This window comes from Cryptomeria japonica, chromosome 7 (assembly GCF_030272615.1).
Source record: "Cryptomeria japonica chromosome 7, Sugi_1.0, whole genome shotgun sequence".
NCBI classification, from domain to species: domain Eukaryota; kingdom Viridiplantae; phylum Streptophyta; class Pinopsida; order Cupressales; family Cupressaceae; genus Cryptomeria; species Cryptomeria japonica.
Genome location: NC_081411.1, coordinates 831,625,509 through 831,652,895, shown reverse-complemented (window position 1 = coordinate 831,652,895; position 27,387 = coordinate 831,625,509). Strand labels below are relative to the sequence as shown.

The window sequence follows — 27,387 nt, the reverse complement described above, 5'->3', positions numbered from 1 at the left end:
GCCTCTTGTCCGTAAATCGTCTGAGAAATGGGACTAATTTCTTATCAGTATGAAAGGAGAAATTGGCTTCCGTGTTGCTTAAGGAATCCAAGATAATGGCAAATGTTGCAAGTGCAAACAGTATGATACTAAGACTTCCAATCCACCCAAGATTTAAACACCTCACTCAATTCTAATTTTTGACATCCAACGGCAGCGGTCGTCAGCATTAATCACAAACTTTGTCATCATTCCTCCTCATGCACTAGTTCAAAACTTCAACTGCATAATTCGTACGCACAAGTCGGCATTAAAGCCGCATAAAGGCTAAATGTTAACCATTCACTTTCATGACAGTGATCTACATACCATAGGTCCATAAGGCAATATCATTGCATATCTGTTGTCAGTTCCTGTGGGTCCCATTATACATACGATTTCTGCCACCCAAACACCACGTCACCTGACGCTTCATCGTCCCATTGGCCATAGCCTTTGTTTCGTGTCGGTGCTCAATGTACATGTATCTAATTAGTTGGACTTTTTTTTATATTGAAATTATGTAGAAAAAATTACAAGTTGGACTTTTAATTCACTTGTTTTCCACGAGATAAACATCTTTTTTTTATATTTATAAAATTATAATCAATGATAATCACTGTACAAATAATTAATGGAATGAACTGGATTTTTTTTTTATATATTAAATATAGAAGAAGAAACATTACATAAAAAAGATCACAGTATTAAATTTGTTTCCATTGTTTAACAAAATATTGAAATAACGTACAACAACAACAACAAAAAAAAACATAGCTCATAGACATTGCGATCCTTATTGGATGCTATCACTTCAGCCAATCTCTGACATTATGTTTTTTTTTTCAAATACTTCTTTGTCAAGCACTTCAAATATCTTTTAGAAAAGGTCGTCTCAGAAGTGACACTAAGTTTGTTTTTTAACTTTAAAGGAGAAATTAGAATAGACTTGTTATTTTTTTATGGTGAAACACAAATTAATAACTATTTAAGCTATTTCAAAACATAATGATTATGTTAAGTATCATGCCATGGCATGATGGCAGCAAAAATAATAAAATGAAAAAGAAAGCATTTTTATATCCATAAGAAGCAAACTGAAACAAACTGGAATTTGCAAAATTATCATTAATATATATGTTTCGCAAATTTACAATTTTTACATGTCCAAGTCCCTCAAAAACTTGAAAGTCAAAATGAGTGACCCTGTGAGGTTACGAGAAAATAGCTAAAAAAACAAAACTACTAGGGGGTCAAGGCTAGGGCACAGGTAGTGGACACATTCATGGTTTACCCTAAGAATATCGTCCTCCCTCTATGTAGAATTCTTCAGACATTATAAGTTGTGAGAATTCTTCAAGCCAACTGTAGTTTGGAAAGTCGTCCAAAAAGAACCATTTTCGGAGAAAGTCCCTACCAATCCGCATCCATTTCCTATGACGTGTCAACTACTCCACATTCAAATTCAAAAGAAATGGTTGCCTAGCCACTAGCATTGTTTGGTCAGGTAGGAGAAGTTTGGTTAATTCATTCGCCCAAGGGATCCCCACCCCTACTTCGACAAAGACGACAACAGTAATGGCGTCTCCAAGTCTTCTTTAAACACCTTCCTTAACAACATCAACATATCCACCTTATCTCCTCTGAAGTCCAGAAGAGACGCCAAGAACCGAGACGTAACGTCTGTGTTAACACGGTATCTATTTTCATTACACAGAAAGTCTCTACCCAACACCATCCTCACAACCTCATTAGTGAACATCCCAACCTCCTTGCAGACTGATTGGAGGGTTGGGTCTCTAACGGAACCCAAAAAGACCCTCTGGTCCTCCATAGAAATGTTTCTCAAGCGGATAGGAGTATCCATCTTGAAAAATTAGATTACCAAATTAAACAACCTGAGCTTATAGACCAAAACTAGAGGCAAAATTTGAATACCATGAGCTCCAACGATTTATCTACCAAAGGCTAATTGAAGATGAAAGAAACAGAGATCGTATATAAATAGTTGAAGCTCTTGATTTTAATAATTCATTTTCTAACTGTATTAACTCCTTTAAAAAATTTTAAATCTTTCGTATATCTCTGCAAATATTTCTCATAAATGCACTAGTGTGTAAAATTGGAAACAACTATAAACCAATACCAAGTACCACATTGAAAGTCGTGGGGACAGAGTGCATTGCAATTAGTGACTAGACATATTAAATAACCAACATTATTGACTATGACAATTGATACATGTCTATTGAATCTAATTCCATTCCGGGCACGTTTTCTTCAAAAATTTGGGCCGAAATAAAACTTCAACCATTGATCTACGATCATCGAACAGTTTAAAATCATTGATGGATTTTAGGTACGTCACTCTTTACATGTCAGAGATTGCGCTTATCGATACATCGTGCAGAGTCCAAACTCAATGTGATGTACTGAGGTGATGTGATGTGCATTGTCTACTAAAGGCAATGAATTCATGAATTCGTCAATAAAATATATATGTTTCCATAAATAACAAAATATTAGTCAAACAAATTAAATAATTTTCAAGCAGTAGATAAAAATCGTCAATATGCTTAAATAATTTTCCCTTTAAGACAAAAAAATTTCGGCCATACAATTATATATTTTTTCCTTTAAACGAAAAATATTCACCTCCTACAATATACATTTTTCCCACATAACAAGGTATTATTCGTCAGAATTTTATGTAATTTTTGTACCTTGGAAAAAAAATCGTCAATACAAAATAATTTTTTTCTTACTTTGAAAAAAAATTCGCCATCAATATGAAAATTATTCACCAGGATTTTACATTTTTGTCCGGAGGATGGTTTCTTAAAGTTATCCCTGCCAACCACCAAACATGGTCTTTGGGTTAATAAAGGACTTAATGGAGACCCTAGATAAAGACTAAGAGACATGCTTGCTAATCTAACTATTCTTATGGTTTTGACCTTGTCTTTCTTATTGATAAGAATTTTAGAGGCCACAAAAAAAAAAAAACCCTTGTGCCCAATAGCCCTTGGATGGTACAATGGGGTATAGTCAAGGATGAAGCACTAACACGCATGAAGAAACAAGTAATGCAAGTGAGATTTAGCTTAGAAATGAGATTCTTTTAGAAGACTTTAAATTATCATAATTCTTTATCCATGGTTAAATTGGAACGAGCATGTCATCCAATTTAACATACACAAGTAGGTCTACCTAGTATCGTATATCTATATCTAAATCATGTACCATAAAATTGTTCTATAAATGTATGTTTTCAACTATAGATAACATCCAAATAATGCTAAGAAACTACCCAGCACGCTCTTCAAATATAGTAGTCATTGCTCTTTAAGGAGTTGTACGTAGATTTATTCTCTAGGTATGACAAGTTACGAGAAACTTGTAGAGAAACCCAACTCATGTAACATTATGAATAACTGGTATAGAGTCCAGGGGAATGTAACATTATTAATTACGTGTATATGAGCCCAAGCGTAATTATCTGTACAAACTGCCTCTGACTCTGCACAATATAGAATGCCAAGCTTTTTGGTATATGCCTTACATGTGAAAGGCACAATCCTATATACTGAATTATCTATTGAATTTTTATTCAGGAAAGGAAAATTGATTTGCTATCCAACATTTATACTTGACAGCTCATTTACTTGCTATAGTTGGCAAGTGGCTCGATGTAGCAAAGGTTTGAGATTTTTTAGAATTTTAAGCTTTTGCGACTCTCATCTGCAGTGCTTATTGACAATAAAGGCCACCGAATGGAAATGTTTGCAGAATACGCATCTTATGAAGAAATAGTATAACTAGTGCTAAGTTCAACAATTAACTATTTCTAATATCTAATCTTCAATCTCAGTATAGGAATGTCTCCGCCACAAAATTCACAATTAATCTTTGAAACCCACAAAGCAACCTTTCAAATAACCAAGCGAAACAAACAAGCGTTGAGATGGTAAATATCAACCCATTGCTTAAAGTTTCAAGTGAGATATCAAAGCATCCCTAGAAAAAAAATTTAAGATAATCCCTTAAATCAAAATTATCAGGCAACACCCCAAAGTTCCAAGATTTACATCGAGTTGTATCCACATTAAACTTGGTATGCCAGTCAATTTGCACCTCCAGTACAAGATTATGAAACACTCTAGTTTAATATAACTCTTAAAATATATTGTGTCTATTACGGATTGGCTCATATATTTCGGTTTCCACAATGAGTTTTAGTGTTCTAAATGTGATAGTATAGGTACAACTGTTCTACAATGCATTCAAATGTAAAATATAATACAAATCAATTAAGAGATGTACAATTGAAAAAAAAGGGTGTTCCTACATCACTCTTGGCACAGTAGATTTCGCTCTTCTCCAATACTGAAAAAATATGGTTTTAACGCGGTGATCAGAATATATGGGGATGCTCATAGACAATGTATATTTTATTTCAAAGATGATTGTACAATTGAACCATAGAGCTGGAGCTGTAACATCAATAACATGCCATCATATAACTATTGACTTGTGCATAAACATTTGTTTTTCTAAAATGGCTCAGAGGTGCATGCTTGAAAGGTGGGGTGAAAACGCCAAAACTAGTGGATTGCAATTCACCGTCTGTACCCCTACTAACAAATGCTTGTGCGCCAAGTGGCCCCTTATTGCCTTGTAATTATTACCAACATACATGATGGAAAATGTCATTAGTGTATACTGAAGTATATGACTACTAAAGGTCATGCTTGTGTGCCAAGTGGCCCCTTATTGCCTTGTAATTATTACCAACATACATGATGGAAAATGTCATTAGTCTATACTTAAGTATATGACTACTAAAGGTCCTCTTGAGATTTCTTATAAACACATAGGTCAAGTCCCAAAAATACAAAAAAATTAAAATTAACCGGTGCATTTAGATGCCAAAGGATATATCTAGAAATTGTACTGTTAAAAAATTTATTTGTAATGCATTCCTACGAGTTGTAATATCAACGTAATTTATTACTTCACCTGATACAAAGGTATTTACATCACAGGAAAATAACTGCATATAATCAGTCTCTGTACAACACTCCTCCAGAAGTTTTCTGACTAAATATGGTGGATAATAATCCTTCTCTGCAAAGGCAGATTATATCTCATAGGCACAAATCAAGTGATACAGCAAATCCCGATAACGATCATGCTGTCTAAAATTTGTGGAAAATGAATCTAATTCTAAAAATTCAAATGTGGAATACCTCTCAGGATATGATAAACCGAGTATCCCCAAGGGCCTGCAGCTCAATGATAAATCAAAATGTCATAATAAAATACACTCCCACAAAAAACCACGGATATTACTGGGACCCTAATATTCTACATTATAGACAAACATTTCTATAGCAATTGATCAAATGGTGTTATAATTGCAGATGCCAGCAGATGCCAGCCAATCTATGAAAAGAATATGAATAGGTTTGTTATTTTCTTGTAATACTAAATTGTTCCCTCTCAGCTACTGCTCTCTTTTGACAGGTTTTGTGACAGCCTAGATGTCTTGATGTTTGTACTCGCACTTCTCAAATCAATCAGATCCCCAAACAGTCGATCTGGAGTAGTATAAGGTTTTGGAGGAGGCTGTATGGTTATAGATGAAGCTTGCCTTGCCATGTTCCCACGCAGTGACATGTTTTGCATGTTTCCTATTAAATCCCTCTGCTGTTCTCCAGCTAATGCAGGTCTCTCACTTGGAGAACTGAATGATCTTTGTTGCTGCAAAGGAAGTACCACATTTGATGGAGATGATGAGGCAGGAACAGTATTATTTCCATAAAGCATGGCTCTCTGCTGAGGGCTTATAGATTGTGGTACAGATTCTAGACTACTAGAAGTCCAGGGAGGAGGTGGATAACTGGATGACACTGGTGAGACCTGAGATGGTGCGTTATAAAGCCTTGACCCATATGTCCCTACATTCGCATTAGGACTCTGTTCTTGCTTGAATCCAGATGCCCAAGGCACAACATAACTATTTTGAACAAAATGTCCTGGATTCCAGGAATAGTTCTGATATTGTGGACCTAAATAAGGTGAGTACTGTTGTAAATTCTGATAGCCTTGTTGAGAGGAAAACTGCGGTGTGCTAGGCATGCTTCCTTGGGAGTAATATGGCTGCTGCTGAAACGTACTTCCATTAGGGTAAACCTGCTGCTGCTGAAAACCATTAGAAGCATATGAACTCCCTGGTATATCTTGCTGTGGTGCTAAGGGCGATACTGGATGCCCATTGCTAGGAGTAACAGGAGGTGGGGTCACTGGACCCTGAGGTGACATGTCACCAGTTAAATCACCACTGAAAAGATCAATCAACTGTTGTTCATGATTAGAAACATTTGATGTTTTAATCGGTTGTGGAGGCTCTGGCAAATCCAACTGATCATCCCTTTTGCTACTATCTTCAGCCACATCTTCAGGGGCAGGCAAAGCCAACTGACCAGTTAAGCTATTTTGAGAACTAGTATCCTGGTGATCGATGGCTTGAAGACGTGAAGGCCTGCACGTCAACAAAGCATTAGAAGCAAATAACACTAATGAAGATGAATGCAAAACTTGCTCACAAACGGAATGGAGTTATATAGGTATGCTCAAATGTGAAACACTCCGATTGCAATTGTAAAGTTAAAATAACAAATCTATTAAAGTTCTTCAATAACATACACCTTATATTAATTCACATGAGAACAATGCTAAACATCTTCTATAATGATGTCAGACAAACTAGGGAGATGAATAAGCCCATAAATGGTTAGTAGAGGAAGCTAGAAATATTTTAAGTGGTAACCATAAATAAACACCCCATCAAGAAAAAATATTTCAATAGAAACCAAATCTTCCTTGTTTTGGAATCAAAAAAGCATTTTACCATAGTTCCGCAGAGTCTCAGAAGGTGGGGATGGGGGACAAAAGGGCCTAGGTTTGGTGAAAGCGGGGGGGATGGTGGTGCAAATATATCTGGTACTTGAAAAGTTAGTTATCAAAAAATGTGTAAGGAAGAACAATTGAAACTTTGAAATACCAGCAACTAAACACATTGCATTGAAAAATGAAAATAGCAATGCCAAATACTTGTATCAAATATATTATTCAAATCACAAAATACAATTGGTCAATGGCCTGATGCTTCTAATCATCATCCCCAAAGTCCATGCCAAACTCCTCATCACTCAAACTGTTGAACTTCTTGATGCCAAGATCCTCTAAACCAATACCAACCAACCCTATCTCTGTCACATCATCATCAACCGGTTCTTACTCCTTTGGCTCTACACATCCCATCAAACTGTTAGAATCTCCTTGTACATAAATAGATTGTGGTCAATGAGACACATGGTATTATGCACAACTACAAGCTTCTCTGCTCTTCTAGAACATATTGTGGTCAATGAAACACATGGTGCTATGTACAACTACAAGCTTCTCTACCCTCCTAGAGCATAATTTGGTCAATGAGACACATGGTGCTATGTACAACTACAAGCTTGTCTGCCATCCTAATGGTAAGCTCGTTCCTCTTAATAAAATGGATGAGGCAATAAGCAAATCAGCTGCTCTCAGTAGCAGTAGAACTAAAAACCTAGGGCAAATGGCTGGTCTATTTGTCAAAGATGAAGACCAAAGGCTTACCTTGAAGACTTGATGAATGCATTGAACAATTGATAAATGAAGACTTGTTCTTCCTTTTTCTCACTCTTGCAGCCTTGCTCTCTTATGGTTCACTCTTGTTCAATGCAATGAAAACTTGATAGTGATTTGGATTGAGGGTGCAATGTCTTTTTATAAGTTTTTGAAGGGTGTGGGTGGGACCAATAGAACTTTTAGGGTTAGGGTTAGTTGCTCACTTTTCCAGAACAAATCCTTTAAAAAAACTCTCTTTTTTTAACAATTCTAGAGTAGGGGACAGGCACAGGTTTCCAAAAATTCTGAGGTATGCGGTCGAGTATCCTCAAGGTCTTGGGGATGTGCTGGCATTCCCTAGAACCAAAGGGCAAATGGCTGGTCTATTTGTCAAAGATGAAGACCAAAGGCTTACCTTGAAGACTTGATGAATGCATTGAACAATTGATAAATGAAGACTTGTTCTTCCTTTTTCTCACTCTTGCAGCCTTGCTCTCTCATGGTTCACTCTTGTTCAATGCAATGAAAACTTGATAGTGATTTGGATTGAAGGTGCGATGTCTTTATATAAGTTTTTGAAGGTTGAAGGGTGTGGGTGGGACCAATAGAACGTTTTGGGTTAGGGTTAGTTGCTCACTTTTCCAGAACAAATCCTTTAAAAAAACTCTCTTTTTTTTCCAATTCTAGAGTAGGGAACAGGCACAGGTTTCCAAAAATTCTGAGGTATGAGGTCGAGTATCCTCAAGGTCTTGGGGATGTGCTGGCATTCCCTCAACCACCCCATCAGGGGCCAACTGAAAAACATTCCCCTTCTAAGGGAAACATTCCCCTTCATATAATCAACAGCTGCCCAACATTACTCTCTGGTACAAACTAAACTCGACATATGAAATGACCTTTGCCATATCACATACTGATATATGGGTCCAAGGGTCAGCTTCAGACTCAAAAAGAAAACACTCTATAAACTTGGTGTTCTGGGGTTTGAAGGCGTGCATGACATGAAAGACATTCTAGAAGACAAAACATACATGAGGAAGTGTCAGAAACTCATTAAAATGTCAATAAAAAATTAAAAATCACTCACTATCAACCCTTATTCCAGCATGGTACTGAAATAATGTTTTCATTACTTCTAACAGTTTAATAAATAAAATATCTTCATTACCTGCGGGCCAATTTGGTGAAGTCATCTTCTGCTTCATCCTCCTCATAGGGAGCACTGGCAGACGGTGCATTAGAACTGAAAGTTATTGGTTCCTGTGGTAAAGGAGATCCCGATGCTATAGCATCGTGCTTTGCAAGTACATTTTGTAAGTCGTCATTTAATACAAGACCTTGTCGAAGAAGCTCCTCATCCCTGTAATCACAATGACCAAGACATGAGCTAACATTTCCAGAAATAAAATAGAACTCAAATTGAAAAAGCATTTGAAGAGCATATTATGTGGTTGTTAACCATAGTTCTTGCATCTCTAGCTTTCACCTTCCATTTTACTAGCATTTCTATGTACCCGAAATATTTCAATAAAATTTTAATCAAATGAAACGTGAACAACAAAGCTTAAAGGGTTTGAGGAAACAATAAAGTCCAAGGATTTAAGACTTTGAAATAAGGTTAAAATGCAGATGTAGTTAAGAATCAGACAAAACAAAATTAACAAACAATTCAATGAACATGCAGTCAAAAATAAGCTTATTGATATGTGAATATGGTGCTAGAGCTAAATCCTCCATAATTCTGAGATACTCGTTCGTCTCAAATATTGACTCCCATGACAGGAATGCTTCTCCATCTCAAATAAACCTAAAGCTTTGAAAATGGTCAGAATGAGGTAGATATGAAGAAAAAAGAGGGATGGAAAAAAATACCGAAAAAGAGAACCTTGGCCTTATTCAATCCCAAGAAGCTAAATAAGAAGAAGAAACTATTTAGCAGCAAATTACCCCCATCACTATACCCTGATGGATAGAAGAAAGCTCATCCTATTGAAGCTTTAATCTAAAAAATGTAAGGTGAGGTTAATGGAGAACACACAAAAAATTCTTTGAAAGAAATTAGCACTTGCGAAGTAGGCAGTTTCTTTAACAAGAAACAAGGATTGGTAAAACTAAGTTACTAAATAAGAAATGGTAATGTAGAAGAGCACCGAAAGCATACAGGGAACCAATAAAAAGAGCAGGAAACATTGTGATGATATGGAATCTGCTTAATTTTCTAATAAAATCAATCCAGTTTTCTTTTTGGGCATCGGTGGGTGTGTTCTTCTCCAACAACACAGGTAAAGAAAAAATTCTCTCTTTCTACATCCCAACAACTAGAACATCATTATCCTGAGAGGTGACTTTAACTTAGTTAAAACAACAGTGTTATGCAATAAGGGGAGTGGCATGATATACACCTAGGCCCAAGCTATACTGATATACATGGGGTTACAAGCAGCCAATTTGCAGCATGCATAATGCTTAGTTAGTTACACTAGGTCTAATGGGTAGCTTGTAGTTTAACTAATATTGGCCAAGGTATCAATCAATTGTGTAACATTTTGGTTAAGGGCTTGCTACCTCCCATTATTATTAGATTAACAGTAATCGTATTATTGTAAATTACCACTTTCAGTATGAGATAATGAGATAACATAAATTGGGGAACATAAGAAAGATCATGTGCAGTGATCTTTTCCTGGAGCATTCTACAGTGTAACACTATCTCAAATTCTTTTTGGAGTTACTAAATATTAGGGTGCACTGGTACCCACCACACATGCTGTATTTCCAGTATGTTGGATGTTTGCTTTTTGCATGTAGAATAAGAGTAATGATTTGGGCAAGTGGAAGAAGTTTTCTACAGATATGGAGATATTTTGCCAACAATGTTTACAGACACCTCATCTTAAACTGTGAATTTCTCTTAGGAAAAATATTCAATTAAAATAATTCCTGCACCATCTAAAATAACTCTGCAAGAACTTTCCAACAGGTGACAAACATAAAAAACTCCAAGCAATGTTGAGGGAGCTATGCCCATGGTAAGTAGTTTTTCAAGAATGTTGCATTTTCAATTTCAATAGTAGTAGCAACTCTAGCAGAAAGAAAAGTATTCATATTTTTTGACTAAGATAACCATATCTGCCATTGTTCGGAATTTTGAATTTGAAACAAATTTCAAGATCCAATACCCCCCTATGTTCTCATTTTCAGATTTATAATAGGAAGGTCCATTTAGCAGTAACTTTTAGAGACGAACATGCAAATCAATATTTCATCACCAGGGAAATCAATATTTCTAAAAAGAGATGCTAGAAAATTGTAGCATATATTTATCACTTGTCATTACCAGAATATGAATTGGTGAGTGCTTATATTTTGTCCTTTATGAATAAACCATGGCATTGGTATAAAGGCTTTACGGGAAGAAAGGATTTACTTTGGGAAGAAACTGTTCAAAGTTTCTTGGTTAGATATAGAACATGAGAATTTTTTAAGCCGAGAAGAGATCAAGAAGTCTAGTAAAGAGAGTTGAGCAAAACAGCAGAGACATACAGAATGAAGGATGGCTTTCAATCCCTTGTTGAAAAAATAAATAAATTGAAAGAACAATGAGAAGAAGCCAAAAAAAAGGAGAAAACCATAACCTCGAGCAAAGAAAAGCAAGGAGGAGATCCAAATATTTTGTTTTCAACTAAAGAAGCTTTCATATCATAGTAGCATTAATTGGGATTAGGATTGACTCTGCAAACCAAATGTATAATTGTAATTCAATTGCTCAAGAATTACTGAAGGCAAAATTTGCAAAAACAAAAAGTCTGGAAAATTAAAAATTGCTAGAAAAAAGAATTTAAATGGGGAAATACCATCTCTGTTATTTCAAGCCAAATCAAGGACTTAAAAGGCTACTTTCCCATCCAGTGCAGTCCAAAAAAGTTTCTGCCATTTAAAACCAAGCTCCAAACCTTTCAAAAAATATGGGTGTCAAGGCCATATGGCAATAATTAGGCCCTAAGTAAGAAAGAATGGAATGGGTATTTGCTGAAAAATGAATGCCCTCGAATGTGCCCTAAAATTGATCCAACGTTTGGTTACTTAAGTAAGATCCAAATCTGCAAAGTAAAAATGACGTTTTGACTAAAAATTCAAACAAGTATTTAATAGGAAAATTAAATGAACCAGTTTAATTGTGAATAAATTGCAGTTTTTTTCAAAAAAATCCAAGTTAATCACAATGCTTGGAAAAAATTTTAAAACACAGTTTATTTGTGATAAGGCAGGCCTCAGGAATTCTGTCAGCAATCAAAGGAAAAAAGTGGCAATCCAACTCAGCTCAGATTGCGAGGCACAATCCACAATGTTTAATTTCATGTTATTGTTTGATGAATAAATTATGCAGAATAGACAAATTGAATAGCTTCAATTTACAAAAAAATTAAAGCAGGCACATGTCTATGGTGACAAGGCTCGGGATTTTTGAAAATATGAAGCTCACTATAGATAAACATGTTTTGCAACATGATTTCTATGCTAAACTATCAATGATTTGGATATTAATCTTGGATATCCTCCACAAGAAGCTGTGGGAACAATTAAAATAATTTAAACATGTACTAGAGAAGCTCATGAAGCTTTAGTAAATGATAAAGAAGATTGCCTTGCACGAACAAATAAACACACAAGACACTTTCTTGGATAAGGAGGATTTTGATGAAAAGCACAAGGAATAATCTGAAGAGGAGCACAAGAATGAACTTAATGAAGAACAAAAAGCAAAATTTGAAGGTCATATGGAAGAATTTGAAGAAAAGCACAGAAATAAAAAAATATCAAGAGAATTGGATGTTAGCAAAGGAAACTCAAACCATTCACGGTTTCACCTACTCAACCAAAACAGTATATAAAACGTAAGGTTGAAAAGGCAACAAAAGAGGGTTGAGATGTTAATTCTAAATGGTTTGCCACACCAATTGCAATCCAAAAGTAAAATGAGTAAATATTACAAAATTACATAAATTTCACCAGCACTAAACAAAAGGTTCCACTCATGGATCTTATAATTACTTCTTTTAATCAAAGTTTCAGCTTTTAAGAGCTTTCAGATACAAGGGTCCTAATGATTAGATTAGTTTGTTAGCAAGCACCATAGTATGTTAAACTTATTAACAAGCTCTACTCATCCATGGAGTTAAGAAGTGGATAGTGACAAATTATTCGCACAACTTCATTTTAGTCTTCATCATCCTCTTACTCTCTTTCATTCATAATTTTTAATCTCTTGCTCTTTTGTTTCTTATCTAATTTCAGTTACTTTTCTTTTGATTCAACACACTCCCTTACCTTATAATGGCTTTCCCACAACATATTCATTGGTTATTTGTAATGTCCCCTTTTCCAATATCCTAGTTTTTGCCCTAAAATCACAATTCTCAAGTAAAGTAAGGAATGAAACAGAGATATCCTTTACCAATTATATCCTAATTAAGACCCCTCAATCATATTAGATATAAAAATAAATCATTCCTACTAGGGTTAGGGACATTATCTTAATCATTATTGTAAATTACATAATATACATGTGGGATTCCTTAAAGGTTCTACCCAACAACCCATCATCATTATGGAGCACCACTTGGGAGATCATAAAAGGCGCCTCGAGCTGTTCCATCCAGCCCAAGAGCATGGAATGGCTCGCATTCCTTATATGCACATATCTTCCCTCCATAATGGGATGGCAGATTGGCTGAAGCTTTAAAGGAATCTGAATTATCATTAATTATGCATATCTATGCATATTATAAGCCATAGAATATCTGCATACATTCCTACTAGGAAGACCAAATAGAAAATCAGTAACATCAGCGTCTATGCTTTATGCATCATACCCAATAATAGTCAATATATAAATCTGCAACTATTCTTCTTAAGTTTGCAACTATGCTTTATGCATCATACCCAATACTAGTCAGTATATAAATCTGCAACTGATCATTATCAAACGTATTCCTTCATTTTCCCTCTCCCCATTGTAGTCTTTCATTTTATAACTTTATGTCAAGTAGGGAGAGAAATGTCCCTTGAGAGAGTGGATGTGCCTCTTCAGAACTATTTGTTTGTTCACTAATTCACATCTCATCCCAAATATCATCATTTAGAGAATCATTACTAACTAAAATCATGTTACTCCTCAAGATCGTGTCGTTTCTTTGTATCAGCTTACTTCATAATAAACCACTTGCTTGTGTTTGCTGAACAGATTGATGACTAGTTGCTGCTATCTGGATTGCAGGCCTGTCATATATCAGATATATATATAGTTGCTGTCATGTCATATATCATGTAGTCGTTGTCAGATATATAGTTTATACTTAGATTGCTGATCTAAGAATCTGTATGAAGTTGCTTCTTTATAGATTAGAAACAAATTAATGATGATTGACTTCTTCCTTAGCTCTTAGTCTTGGTCTGATCAGAAAATTGTGAAGTCTTATGGAGTAAGACAATTTTCTGAGTTTATTTAATGATGATGGATGTATTATGGCCTGGGTCATGAAAGTGAAGGATGTAATCCTGACGGGGCATGACATAATTAGCAAATATGTTAAATGCTCTGTGTCCTTTTATTTATGTAAATGCAATGGCTGAAAGGTCGGGAGAGCATCTTGAAAAAAAATCCTACTCAGCATATACTCACGATGTTGTATTTACAAGCTGCAAAACTCTTCTCTGACTGGAACGACATTGTTCAACAAGATCTACAATAACTTCATCTTTGACAGCCTGCATAAAAAAACACCCAAATAACATTTAGAAATGAATTTAGCTAAAATGTCATAATTGCTAACCTACAAAGGAACAAAAATAAGATATCAAACACTTCAATATGTTGTTTGGCATAGAATTAAGAAAATAGTGGAGGCATGATAGTTGAGCAACTTAACAACTTTCTATGAGATGTTAATCAACCATGCAAAGTGAATCAACTATATAAATTCCATGAATAGTCACCCTTTTAATAGTTGTCAAAAACAAAACCAAAATAAAGTAAACGAAACAAATATAAGAGCACTAATAAGGCATGGAGAGTCATTCCACAAATGCAGAGTTGCATGGAAACAAATACTGTGTCGAATATGGGTATGGTATCAGATGCAGATACAGCAAATTTTCAATATCCTCTAATACACATATGGCAATCCATTATTTGACATCTAAAGATATAGAAAATAACTTTTATAATATTTATTCATAATTCTTTTAGTTTTTATATTTTCGTTTATAATATTTATTTTGTTTTATAAATTATTATGTATCTTTAATGATGTAAATGTGTGTGTGTGTGTGTGTGTGTGTGTGCATATGATCAATTATTTTGATTCTGTTGTTTTTGCAGCTTTTGAATATTGTTTTAAACCAGATACAGCACCATGATGTGGTACTAAATCCACACGCATGAGATATAGTCCAAATATAGGCTCATATAAGGATGTCTGGATACAATATCCATGCCGTATACAAGAGTATTGTTTCTATATATATTATCCAATATTTGGATATGTGTATCTAGATAGGGGAGGAAAAGTATCCAATGACACTGCTCAAACCCTACCAAATGGAATTTGAAGAAATATGTACAAAGTCAGATATTAAAAGACACATTCGCCTCATCTTTAATACAAAATATTCATATAAGAGAAAATACTTACAGATAGAACTCAAAACCAGTGAGAGTTGTGCAATTGAAAATTACCAAAGAATCTGCTTATATGTTGAAGGGCATTCACGCTCTATCAAAATGAGCTCTGGGGACCTAAGCAGACCACTGTAGAAAAACCTAATACTTAAAATTATACAAGATACAAATTTAAGCAAGACAAAGTGAACGATTTAAAAAAGGTTGATAAATCAGGGAACACTAGTAGTTGTGGAGCTGTATGTATTGTGCGGCATCAATGGTAGACAAAATAGATTTTATTTCAACTAAGAGAGTATACAAAAGGGGCATACTCTGTAAGAGAGATGTATGCCTGCTACACCGCTTTCATACTTCAAATTCAACTATCCTATAGTTTTGAAAACTCACTAAGAGTAGTAAATTAGGGTTCCCAATTAGAACTAAATAGCAACCACATTTGGTAATGAACTGTCTCCTTGGAAATTAAAATGGCAGTTTGATAGGAACAAACTTATTAACAAAGTGAAAATGTTTGGTGGCAGTTTTGTATGTGCTAATAGAGCTTCGGTCATGAACTAATACAAAGGTCTTCAAGAAATAATTAAATCCTAAAGCGATCCATCAAGGCAACCAAGCAAAGTATCAGGACCAAGTTGTACTCCAGAGGGGCCCAAAACTGTAAATACAAATACATAAAATATATAGAAAATAAATTTTCATAAATTTTAAAAATTCTGTCAGGGACTGCCACTTGGCCGACCCAAGATTTACTCCAAATCAATGGATGACATTCATCATTTACTGTTTATAATTCTCAATGTACCATTACAACATTACATCTGAGATTTTGAGAACTTGAACATAAATATGCCTTATTTTTATGTCCTGGTTGACCTGGCATGAATAATATCATTTATTACAAAGTATCATTGATTAGTGTGACTCATTACATATGAAGCCTCAAAACCCTAATATATAATAGAATATTAAAATATGTTAATTTTAGTATTAATGCTCATTCAGTGTACATTCTATTTTAGAAAGATCGTCTTCGATCTTCTCAGCAGTTTCTTTTTAGAAACTTGCTATTCTTGTAAATAACTTGTATTATTTATGAGCATTTTGCTCATCCTGTTAAATCAATCAATTCTTTGAAATCCATTGCGTGTTTTCGCACTGTATTATGGTATCAGAGCTACAGGAATTTTTTCGAAAAAAAATTTTATCCTAGTGGAAATTTTCGAAATTATTTGTTTGAAAAATTTATCATTGTTTTTCTTGGCTGGGGCGGAATCGTCGATTTTTTTTCATCGATTTGTTTGGCGTTCGCATTGTGATTAGCGGTGGAATCGTCGAATTTTGGTGTTCGCGGCTCTGTGCAACACCTGGGCGAGTTTTTGACTTCGGCTCCCGCGACCTCCGCCTGCAACGCCACCTGTTCGCGCGCTCTGTTCGCGTCATGCCTGTTCGGCTCCCGTGACCTCCGCCTGCAACCTCCACTGTTCGTGACCTCTGGCGTCGCGACCTGCGTCGCTTCGGCACCTGCAACTTTTGATCACGACCTGCACCTCTCTACACACAGCGTCGCGACTTCAGCTCTGGGCTCGGTTCTAGTGACGCGACGGTGCCTTCTTTCTCCGGGCCAAGGTTTCTTCAGTCACCTGCAACTGCCCACGGATTCTACATTTTTCGACTGAGGTGTTTACCTCCATTTTTTTATCGACAATATTTTTTTCTTGCAGATTCGTGGTGGGTTTTTCAAACCCTAATCTGGGTTGTTGTTCTTTTTTTCTGGGTGCCTCGATTTTCGTGCCTCATTTTTCGAGCCCGCGAATCCAAATTCTGACAGGAGAATCCTTCTGGGTTTTTTGTACGCTTTTTTGGGTTGTCCTTGGATTTTTCTGGGTCAGCCAGGAATTTTTCTTGGGAACCGTGCAAATGGCTTCTCTCACCAATCTGATGCTAGAAGGCAGTCAACGCTTTAATGGTCACAACTACAACATCTGGAAACAGCGTATGTTGACCATTTTTGAATATAGGCGTCTTGACCAGCTTGTTTTGGGCAAAGAACTCAGTCCTGGTACACCTGGTGCAGATCAAGATAAGTTTGATGAACGCAATCGGGAGGCAGTCATGCTTCTCAAACTCTCAGTAACTGATGATCAGTTACCGCAGATTCCTTCCGGCAAGACAGCTTCTGACATCTGGAAGCATCTGAAGGAATTGCATGAGACATCCGACAAGAGCCGAGCATTCTTTCTGAAGAATCAGTTGTTCTCCATTATGATGGACGAACGTATGTCCTTACAGGAGCACCTCACGAGGATTAAGGACATTCGAGATCAACTCGAAGCTATTGGTCGGACTATGGAGACATTCGAGATCAACTCGAAGCTATTGGTCGGACTATGGAGGAAGAAGACATGGTTGTAATCACTTTGAAAAGTCTTCCGAAATCGTATGAACACTTCATTGAAACCCTCAATATTACTTCCACTAATGTTGATCTGAAGTTTTCAGAACTGTGCACCAAACTTCTACAGCAGGATCGCTGGAAACAGCAATTTGGTAGTAGTACTACATCAGCCTCCTCGGAAAATGCCTTCACAGCTCAATCCTTTCAGAAGGATAAAGGCAAATTTCAGTCCTCTCAGTCTTCTCAGCAGAAAGGCTCTTCTCAGGATGGAGCTAAGAAGAAAAATGTGCAGTGCAATTACTGTCACAAGTACGGCCATATGAAGAAAGATTGCCGTCAGAGGCTCGCTTCTGAACAAAAGAAGCAGGGAGGGTCACACCAGAAGGCGCATGTTGCAGAACATTCCGAGCAGAAGGAGTCCGCCTTTTATGCTTTTATGGCTAAGAGGTCTTCAGATCATGCCAGGTCTTCTGCTTGGTACATCGATTCTGGTGCATCACGTCACTTTTCTCATCGGCGTGACTGGTTTACAGACTTCTCACCTTTCAGTGATTCCGTTGTATTTGGCGGAGGTGAGGAGTATACAGTTGTTGGCAGAGGCACTGTTCAGATACAGTCTGGTGGCAGGACTCTCCTTTTTTTGAATGTGTATTATGTTCCTGGAATGGAACTTAATCTGCTCTCTGTCAGCCAGATTATGAGGAATTCTCCTCAACTAGATGTGGTGTTCAGTGCTCACAAGTGCTCCATCATTGATCGGGAGACTCGTCTTACTGTTGCTGTTGGTCTAGAGGATCATGGCTTATATAGGCTCCTTGACACTGGTGATTCTCCTGAAGTGGCTCCGGCAGCTCGTGTTTCTCCTCTTAGCACTTTGTGGCATCAGAGATATGGACATCTCAACATTCAGTATCTCTCTCAGCTGTCTTGGGAGGGACTTGTTTCAGGGTTACCTGATATTCAGACTCAACATCTTGGAGTATGCAGCGCCTGTCAAGCTGGCAAACAGCATCGGACTTCATTCCCACATGGAAAGTCTTGGCGCGCATCTAAGGTACTTCAATTACTTCATGCTGATATTTGTGGTCCTATGAATACATCTTCTGTTACTGGTTGCAAATATTTTTTGCTTATTGTAGATGATTTTAGTAGAAAGATGTGGGTGTACTTTCTTAAACATAAATCAGATGTATTTAGTATCTTTCAGAAGTTTAAGTCCTTTGTTGAAAAAGAGTCTGGACAAAGTATCATTACTCTTAGGACAGATAACGGGGGGGAATTTTGTTCTTCTGCATTCTCCAACTTCTGTGATACCCATGGCATCAAACGCCAGTTGACTACACCCTACACTCCTCAGCAAAACAGTGTTGTCGAGCGTCGCAACCGTACGGTTGTTGAGATGGCTCGTTCTATGTTACAACACAGGAGTGTTCCGAATAAGTATTGGGCTGAAGCGGTATTTACTGCTGTCTATCTTCTTAACCGCTCTCCTACTCAGGTTGTTAAGGGGAAGACTCCAGAAGAGGTTTGGTCTGGTCGGAAGCCTCGGATCAGCCACCTGAAGGTTTTTGGCTCTGTTGCCTATGTTTGGATTCCAGATGCTAAGCGCTCCAAGTTGGATTCCAAAAGTCAGAAACTCATGATGACAGGATACAGTGATCACCATAAGGCCTACAGACTGATAGATATAGACACTGAACGTCTTATCTTCAATCGTGATGTTGTATTTGATGAAGACAGAGGATTCTTTCAGTCCCCTTCTTCTGAGCAGAATTCTGAGGATCAGCCTCACCGTGTTCTTATCCCATTAGGTTCGCCTGATGGGAGGGATGATGCAGAATCTATTTTCGATGATGCACTACCTGAGTTCCCTCCGGAGAATAATCCTCCTCTTGCTGCTCCTGTTCCTGATCCTGAGCCTCTTCCAGCTCCTTCAGATGTTAGCACTTCTACTCTCCGGCCTAAATGGTGGGCCAAAACGATTGGTGATCTCAGGGATACTGAGCTCATTGAGGGTAGAACCTCCCGTAATAAGAGCAAACAGCAGCATACAGTCAATTTTGCTCTCATGGCTAACATACACAGTGTTTTTGAACCTCAGACATATTCAGAGGCTAAAGGTATACCTGAGTGGGAACAGGCTATGGAAGCTGAGTTCCAAAGTCTTCAGAAGAATCACACTTGGGCCCTTTCTGATCTTCCTTCAGGGAAGAAGCCCATTAGCTGCAAATGGGTGTACAAAGTAAAATACAAAGTTGATGGAACCTTAGACAAGTATAAGGCTCGTCTTGTTGCTCGTGGGTTTTCACAGAAAGAAGGCATTGACTACGAGGAGACTTTTGCTCCTACAGCCAAAATGAGTACCATACGGCTCGTTCTTGCCTTGGCAGCCCAGTTCAGTTGGAAAGTCCATCAGATGGACGTAAAGAGTGCTTTTTTGAATGGTGACTTACAAGAAGAAGTCTACATGACGCAACCCCCAGGATTCAAGGTTGCTGGTCAAGAACAGAAGGTCTGTAGACTAGTCAAAGCACTCTATGGTCTGAAACAAGCTCCTCGAGCTTGGTACATGAAAATTGATAAGTACCTGACAGATCATGGCTTTTAGCGGAGTCCACCTGATGCAAACCTGTATATCAAGCATACTAGTAATGATATTCTGTTTATAGTTGTCTATGTGGATGACTTAATTATTACTGGCAGTTCAGCACATTTGATCATTGGGATCAAACAGGATTTGTGCCGCACTTTTGATATGACAGATTTGGGACTTCTACATTACTGCTTAGGAGTTGAAGTTTGGCAGACTGAGACCAGTATCTTTCTCTCTCAGTCCAAGTATGCCAGAAGTCTTGTGGACAGGTTCAGAATGCAGGATTGCAAACCTGCCTCTACTCCTATGGAACCCGGGCTCAAACTTTCAGCTCAATCATCCTCACCAGTTGTGGATGAATCTCTGTTCAGGCAACTAGTGGGCAGTCTCATCTATCTTACTGCTACTAGACCTGACATCAGTTTTGCAGTGAGCTACATTTCACGCTTCATGACAGCTCCCAAGGCTGATCATTGGTTAGCAGCGAAGCGTGTGCTGCATTATGTGAGTGGCACTTTTGATTATGGACTTCTGTACACTCGGAGTTCTAATCCTATACTCAGTGGTTACACAGATTCTGACTAGGCAGGTTCGGTTGATGACCGTAAGTCTACAGCAGGGTATGTGTTTAGTTTGGGATCTGGTGCTGTCACATGGACTAGTAAGAAGCAGCAGGCAGTGGCTCTCTCCTCGACGGAAGCAGAGTATCGGGGAGCAGTTAAGGCATCTTGTGAGGCGGTTTGGCTTCGGCGAATGCTTGCGGATATGCATGTCTCCCAGGCAGGTCCTACTCCCTTGTTCTGTGATAATCAGGGAGTGCTCAAACTCGCCAAGAATCCAGTCTTCCATGAAAGAACCAAGCATGTGGAAACGCATTGTCACTATATTCGACAGCTGGTTGAAGACGGATCCATCCAGTTGCTGTATGTTCCTACCTCGGAGCAGCCAGCAGACATATTCACCAAGCCCCTTGGTCCTGATAAATTTGTAAAATTCAGGGGGTCTATAGGCGTAGTTAATAGATTGAGCATTAAGGGAGGGTAATAGAATATTAAAATATGTTAATTTTAGTATTAATGCTCATTCAGTGTACATTCTATTTTAGAAAGATCGTCTTCGATCTTCTCAGCAGTTTCTTTTTAGAAACTTGCTATTCTTGTAAATAACTTGTATTATTTATGAGCGTTTTGCTCATCCTGTTAAATCAATCAATTCTTTGAAATCCATTGCGTGTTTTCGCACTGTATTAATATAGTGCACAAAAGTATATGCATCATTTAAATTTTAATCAAAGATTTCTCTTTCCATCAAGCAGTGATAATTTAGTATAAAAGTAAAACCTAAAATAAATGACAGTCTGCATGGCTAAGTTGGCTTGATTGTTGATGACATCAGACAACCTACAAAAAGTTTATCTCTTTATACCAGAAGGTAGAATCTAAATTGACGATCAAACCCTACCAGAATGTACCACTATTGATTGGTTCTTGATCATTGACTTGCCGATAAGAATAGATTCATTTGTTTACATTTTTTAGATTATCTCCACAGGAATTAAATCTTGTGCCATCTATATGGATACCACTATGTTCAATCCACTTAAATGTTATCTAGATAGATCGTCTGAAAAGGAGATTCTATTGTTTTCCAAATGCATTTTACTGATTTGACCATGAGAATAATGCAGCTTGATCGTTCGCTCACTTCCACAGTCTAATTGAAAGTTTTCTTTTAAGGGAAGATCTTCCCATTGCAAAGGTCAAGTAGCCAATTGAAGGTCTAGAGGAAATGGAGATAGAGTTTTTAGCTCTAGAATGACAATTAAACAAAAACAATTACCACGCTCTTTTAAAAAAGAGCACATCAGAAATTTCTTTACCATCAAATCCTTTGTAAAGGGGGATGTGAAGATACAGGAACACAAAAGGGGGTGGGTGGGCAGGAATGTGGGATCAGAGCTGGGGACAGTAGACTACAAAACATTATTTCCACGTGTGTAGCCTAAGCAACAAAAATCTACTTTTATATGTGGTTTTGATTGATAATGACACACAGGATCATTCAGCAAGAGAGTCAACTGAGTTGTAATAACCTAATCTGGTATGGATGAATGAAGTTCGTAATGTTTTTTATGCACAGTATTCAGAGTGTATGAACAGACAAGTCACAAATGCGTCAACAATCAGCAATTACTGGAAATGTAAATTCATTTTTTAGAAACTTCTTGAACGATTATTTTGGAAGTTTCTGTTGCAACTTACACTAAAATTTTCTGGTGCCACTGAATGCTGGAAGCTTTCTAGAGGTTTCTCTATCCTATATTTACAATCCTTGCACCTTGGTATGTGTGGAAATTTATCATCTTAAATATTTAGTTGACAAGTTGTGTAGATTAGTTAACAACAAAAGGGTAATAACAGAACTTATTAAAAAATTAAGATATTAAACCAATTATCTTATAATTCTTCATCTCCAAATCCTACACAACCAATACTCACATCCTGCCTCCACCAATCAATAACATGGTCCCACAGTTCTCTCCACCTAATCAACTCCATGTTGTCCTAAAGGCTACTATTATACTCTATTTGTGTTCTCATGATTCATCAGAACTATCACAGCAAATATTTCCCATCATTGGAAAATAAAGTCATTGTGCATTGCTTCTGATTCGACTCTGCATTTTTTCCTTGACATTTAGGATCAAACTCCATGATTCATCATCAGGAAGTAGAGAGCAAAACATGATCCATTTGTCTTCTCTTGTCTTGCTCTTTACTTCCTAATGATGGATCATGGAGTTTGATCCTAAACATCATGGAAAAAAACTTACACAGCCAAAACCAGAAGCAATGCATAATAACATTATGGGCTGTGGAAATAATGTCTGCAAATAAATATAGTGTTTTTTCAATTTAAGGAGTACAAACATTGGAATCTTAAATTCTGGATGCTGAGCCATATATAAAAATGTTGTATCTAACTCAAATTTAACAGCCCAAAGAATATCGTACATAAAGGTTGGGTGGTGAGATAATTTCTACAACTAGAAAGTGAGACCCATATTTCTAAAAATATTCTTAGAAGTTTGGATTTTTTTCAAAACAATGACAAATTTTATAGCATCAAAATTTCAAATGTTCCAAACCAACCACCCATCCTACATTAAGAAACTCATAACTGTCCCCCTCTCATTTCGGCAAATCTTGACACACTCCATCTTCTTCCATCAATCGCATGTCACAATCTATACTCTTTCCAAAACATTTCACCCCTACATGTTATTATGTCCAAGTGCACACACAAGTAGAAATGAACGTGTATCAACATACATATAGGGTGCACTTTACAAACAAATATGGACTATGTGTATGTGTCCAAGTGTGTGTGCATGCATGTGTACAAGGTAACTCACCGCGTTCAAGTTTGAATTCGAATTCGCCAACAATCAAATTTGGATGAAATTCGGCAAGAGGAAAAAATTCGTCATTAAATTAGCTTTATAAAAATTTGAATTTTTAGAAAATATAAATAATATATCTAAAAAATATCAGAAAAAACAATATTAAATTTGTTTAATTTAATTTATATATTTTAGTTTTAATTTGTCAAAGTTTATATATAAATAATTAAAAATTTGAATTAAATATTCTAAAATATTTAATTTTTAATATATTAAATGTTAAATCTGACACCTTTTATAGTAAATGTTAATATATTAAATTTTATATCTGTTAAGTTCTGCTTAAATTTTTTAATTTTAGTTAATATTTATATTAGGCAACTTTATAAAGTCTTTATATCCCCAACTTTTACATCCCAATAAAGTATGGTTTATAAAACTATAAAGTCTTTTGGAGAAGAAGCACGATAAAGTGTTTATATTGGGCAACTTCTATATCCCTTGACTCCTGACACAGCTGTCTACAAACCCTACCGAGGGTGGCAGGCATCACGTTGACCTACGGCCCCTCCGCAGCCCTCATACCTCTCGACGGCAACTTTGAACTGGTCATTCGGCAATGGCAAAAACTTCTGCCTGTTATCCTACGAATTTTTGGAGGAATTTTTGCGAATTTCGAACTTGAAGCCGAAAATTCGGCGAACACGGTGACTAAGTGTACAAGTGTGTGAGCATGTTTGTTCTTGTGTGTGAGTTTGTGTATGTGAATGTGAGTGAGTTTGTGTGTGTGCATGTGTGAAAATTGAGACAAATAGCATATAATGTGATTTGTTTCCCTCATGATGTATGGTAACTTGTATATATTTATGCCACATATGTAGGTTGGAAATACTTTACATTCTTATCTTTTGGATCCACTGCATGGAGCATTTCAGCTAAAACCTCCATTCCACCACGGGCAGACTCTATCTCAGACAAACTGCCAAGTTTATTGTGTTGAAGTCAGAAACGAAGTAACCTTAAGGCCAGGAAATATATGAAAAGGAAAGAAAAATGAATATCAAATAAAAAGAGCAAACTAAAACAACCTATATCTTTGATTCTGAGCAAAGAATTGAACAAGACATCCAATGCTCATACTATGAAATTTGACATATTTGAAAATAAAAAACTGCATAGATGAATTACCTTAACTGTGGCACATCAGAGGCCATTGCTTCATCAAGCCTTGATGCAATGTGGCTTGGCATACCATAACCTGGTTGGGACAGCTCTGTTCTTGAGTGTGTTGGAGGTGGAGTAAATATAGGTACGCTTTGTTCAACCCTATCTGGGAACTCAACTCCTGTACGCTGCATTTGACATATTTACTTATCATACATCTGAAAACTGTAATAAAGCTGCTGCATTTTAAGCATATAAATACCAAACGTGCAAGAAGAAAACTTCTGAACTGCTTCTAATTGTGTTAACAAATAAAAGGAACCAAGTTTGGTCTTTCCTATATAGTTCAATCATAAAGAAGACAATCAGTATATGTGAGTACCTCAGTATCTATTTCTGTCTTGCAACATACGCAAGAAACATAAACCAATTTATGTTTTTCCTATTTACATCATTAAGTCCTTTCACACTAAAAAAGAAACTCTTAAGTGCTACTAATGAACACGAGCATGGAAGACATTGCCCAATCTTATGACATGTATCCTCGGTTGTTCTGTCAACAACTTGCCACATTTAGTATCTCAACATATTTGTGCATATTCACCTACAAACTCTAACATGTGAAGAGTTCCACCACACAGATCCAGTTTGTGCAAACCACAAGTGAGAAGATAAAAACTGAAAAGTCTTTATAATTGTTTCTTTAAGTAATTGCAAAACTACATTATCATACTCTTCTTTCTTATATACTTTATCAGTCAGTGTTCATGCTACTGTGCTACATACACTACAAGATTCACACTTTTAAAACTAAAGCATGCATAGTTTCTCAATCTCACACCTCAAGGCTGAAACACTACTGCATATCCCAATTCATGATTAATGGAATAGACAATAGTATCCATGTAATATCTATACGTTATGAACATATTTGAATCTTTCTTCCTTAGTATTTAGCATTCTTCAGTTATCAACACATCTCAGAAACACTCCAGGATCAAGCAGGGTGACATCAGTGTAGTATCAATGGTTGATCATGGTAGTCAGACACCAAGGAGGCATCAGCAATGCTGTGTGCCAGAGAGCTACAAGGTTTTCCACGGTTTTGCTCCTTTCTATATACATTCAATATTTGGATTATTAATATTAGTAACCCCAAAAGGCATCCAAATATCTCTAGGCTTCTATCAGTCAATCAGACAAAGTCAAAACTCTTTCACAGTTTGATAATGACAACAACAACACTGAAATTCATGGCACAATCTACCATTAACGGATATAATGACTCAAGTGTATGGAACTTTGGAGGAAAGAACCCATCATATTTAGTATCATAGTACAGGCATACTCCCCAGAGAGTATGAGACACATGGGTGATAATACACGATTGCACAAGGACAGGATAGGAATCAGGATGGTTTTCCATTTGCAATATATGCTAAGGAAAAGAAAAATTTATAGTGATATTCTTTCCTCAAAGCAATAGTTTGCAAAGAGCCTCACAAATCAATTTCTAGAAGAAACAAGAGGAAATGTTTATGTGTCAAACAAATATTATAACGAGTTAAAAAATGCAAAGGAGAACCCTCATTTGACAACTTAAACTAAGATTTGTGAACATTATAAGAAGAAAACTAAAAATTTGTTCAATAGAAAATTTTAAAAGTACAGAAGCAAATACGCTACGATTAATTAAGTAAAAACCACTGCCTATTAAATGCAATCAATTGAAATGTAAGCTGGCTAATTTTGACTGATATTCCAACAGTAAATAAAACTGGAAAATTTAGAAGCTAACCCACAAAATCTTAAAAATTGAACAGCATATCACATTCTACATTTCTAAGAGGAAGAAAATCAAGCAAAACAATTACTTTATGTTGCACCTGAAAGAATTATTATAATGGAGTGCATTCATAACAATAATATTATAAATTGTTTAAACAGAGAAAATTTTACATACTGTAAGTAGAACTTGCTCTTGAGTCTTACCCTAAGTTCATCATACGCCCAGAAGTATTGTGGATATTTTCCTCTGGGACCACCAAAAGCTTCCTGCCAGGAATCTAACAGTACCAGGATCTTGTCTCTCACATACATGTCTGCCTGAATCAAACATGAGAAGAATTTATCACAAAGTCCTTTAAAAAACAATAAAGTGGGATACACAAAATTTGGAAGCTCAACTTTCCAATCCAAGTTCAATAATTTAAGTTAAACCATGGGATAGTTGATAAAATCAAATAAAAATAAAAGTTTGCTGTGAAACCATGCACAATATAAGAATCATGACTAATTCTTATGGATAATGTTAAGACTTAATTGAGATGGATGGACTTCTATTTTTATTTATTTAAGTTTAGCAAGATCACCGACACCCCAAAACAAAATATATCTGCTGCTTCCTTAAGCATAAATGCAGAGTTTTGAAGTGACATATAACGCCTGGAAATTCACATGTAGTT

The 27,387-nt window shown here is 36.5% G+C and overlaps 1 protein-coding gene across 8 annotated transcripts in view; it reads right to left on the bottom strand.

Moving 5' to 3' along the window:
• Positions 1–5,001: 5,001 nt before the first annotated feature.
• LOC131074297 (TOM1-like protein 4) overlaps positions 5,002–27,387 on the bottom strand; it is a 59,188-nt gene continuing 36,802 nt past the window's right edge. For all 8 annotated transcript variants that reach the window (XM_059207838.1, XM_059207839.1, XM_058010890.2 and 5 more), the window contains 6 exons: positions 26,915–27,028; positions 24,947–25,110; positions 24,656–24,737; positions 14,366–14,451; positions 8,852–9,043; positions 5,002–6,562 (listed from right to left, as the gene is read on the bottom strand). In XM_059207838.1, coding sequence (XP_059063821.1) covers positions 5,521–6,562; positions 8,852–9,043; positions 14,366–14,451; positions 24,656–24,737; positions 24,947–25,110; positions 26,915–27,028 — 1,680 coding nt within the window. In that variant the 3' untranslated portion in view covers positions 5,002–5,520. The remainder of the gene's footprint in view (positions 6,563–8,851; positions 9,044–14,365; positions 14,452–24,655; positions 24,738–24,946; positions 25,111–26,914; positions 27,029–27,387) is intronic.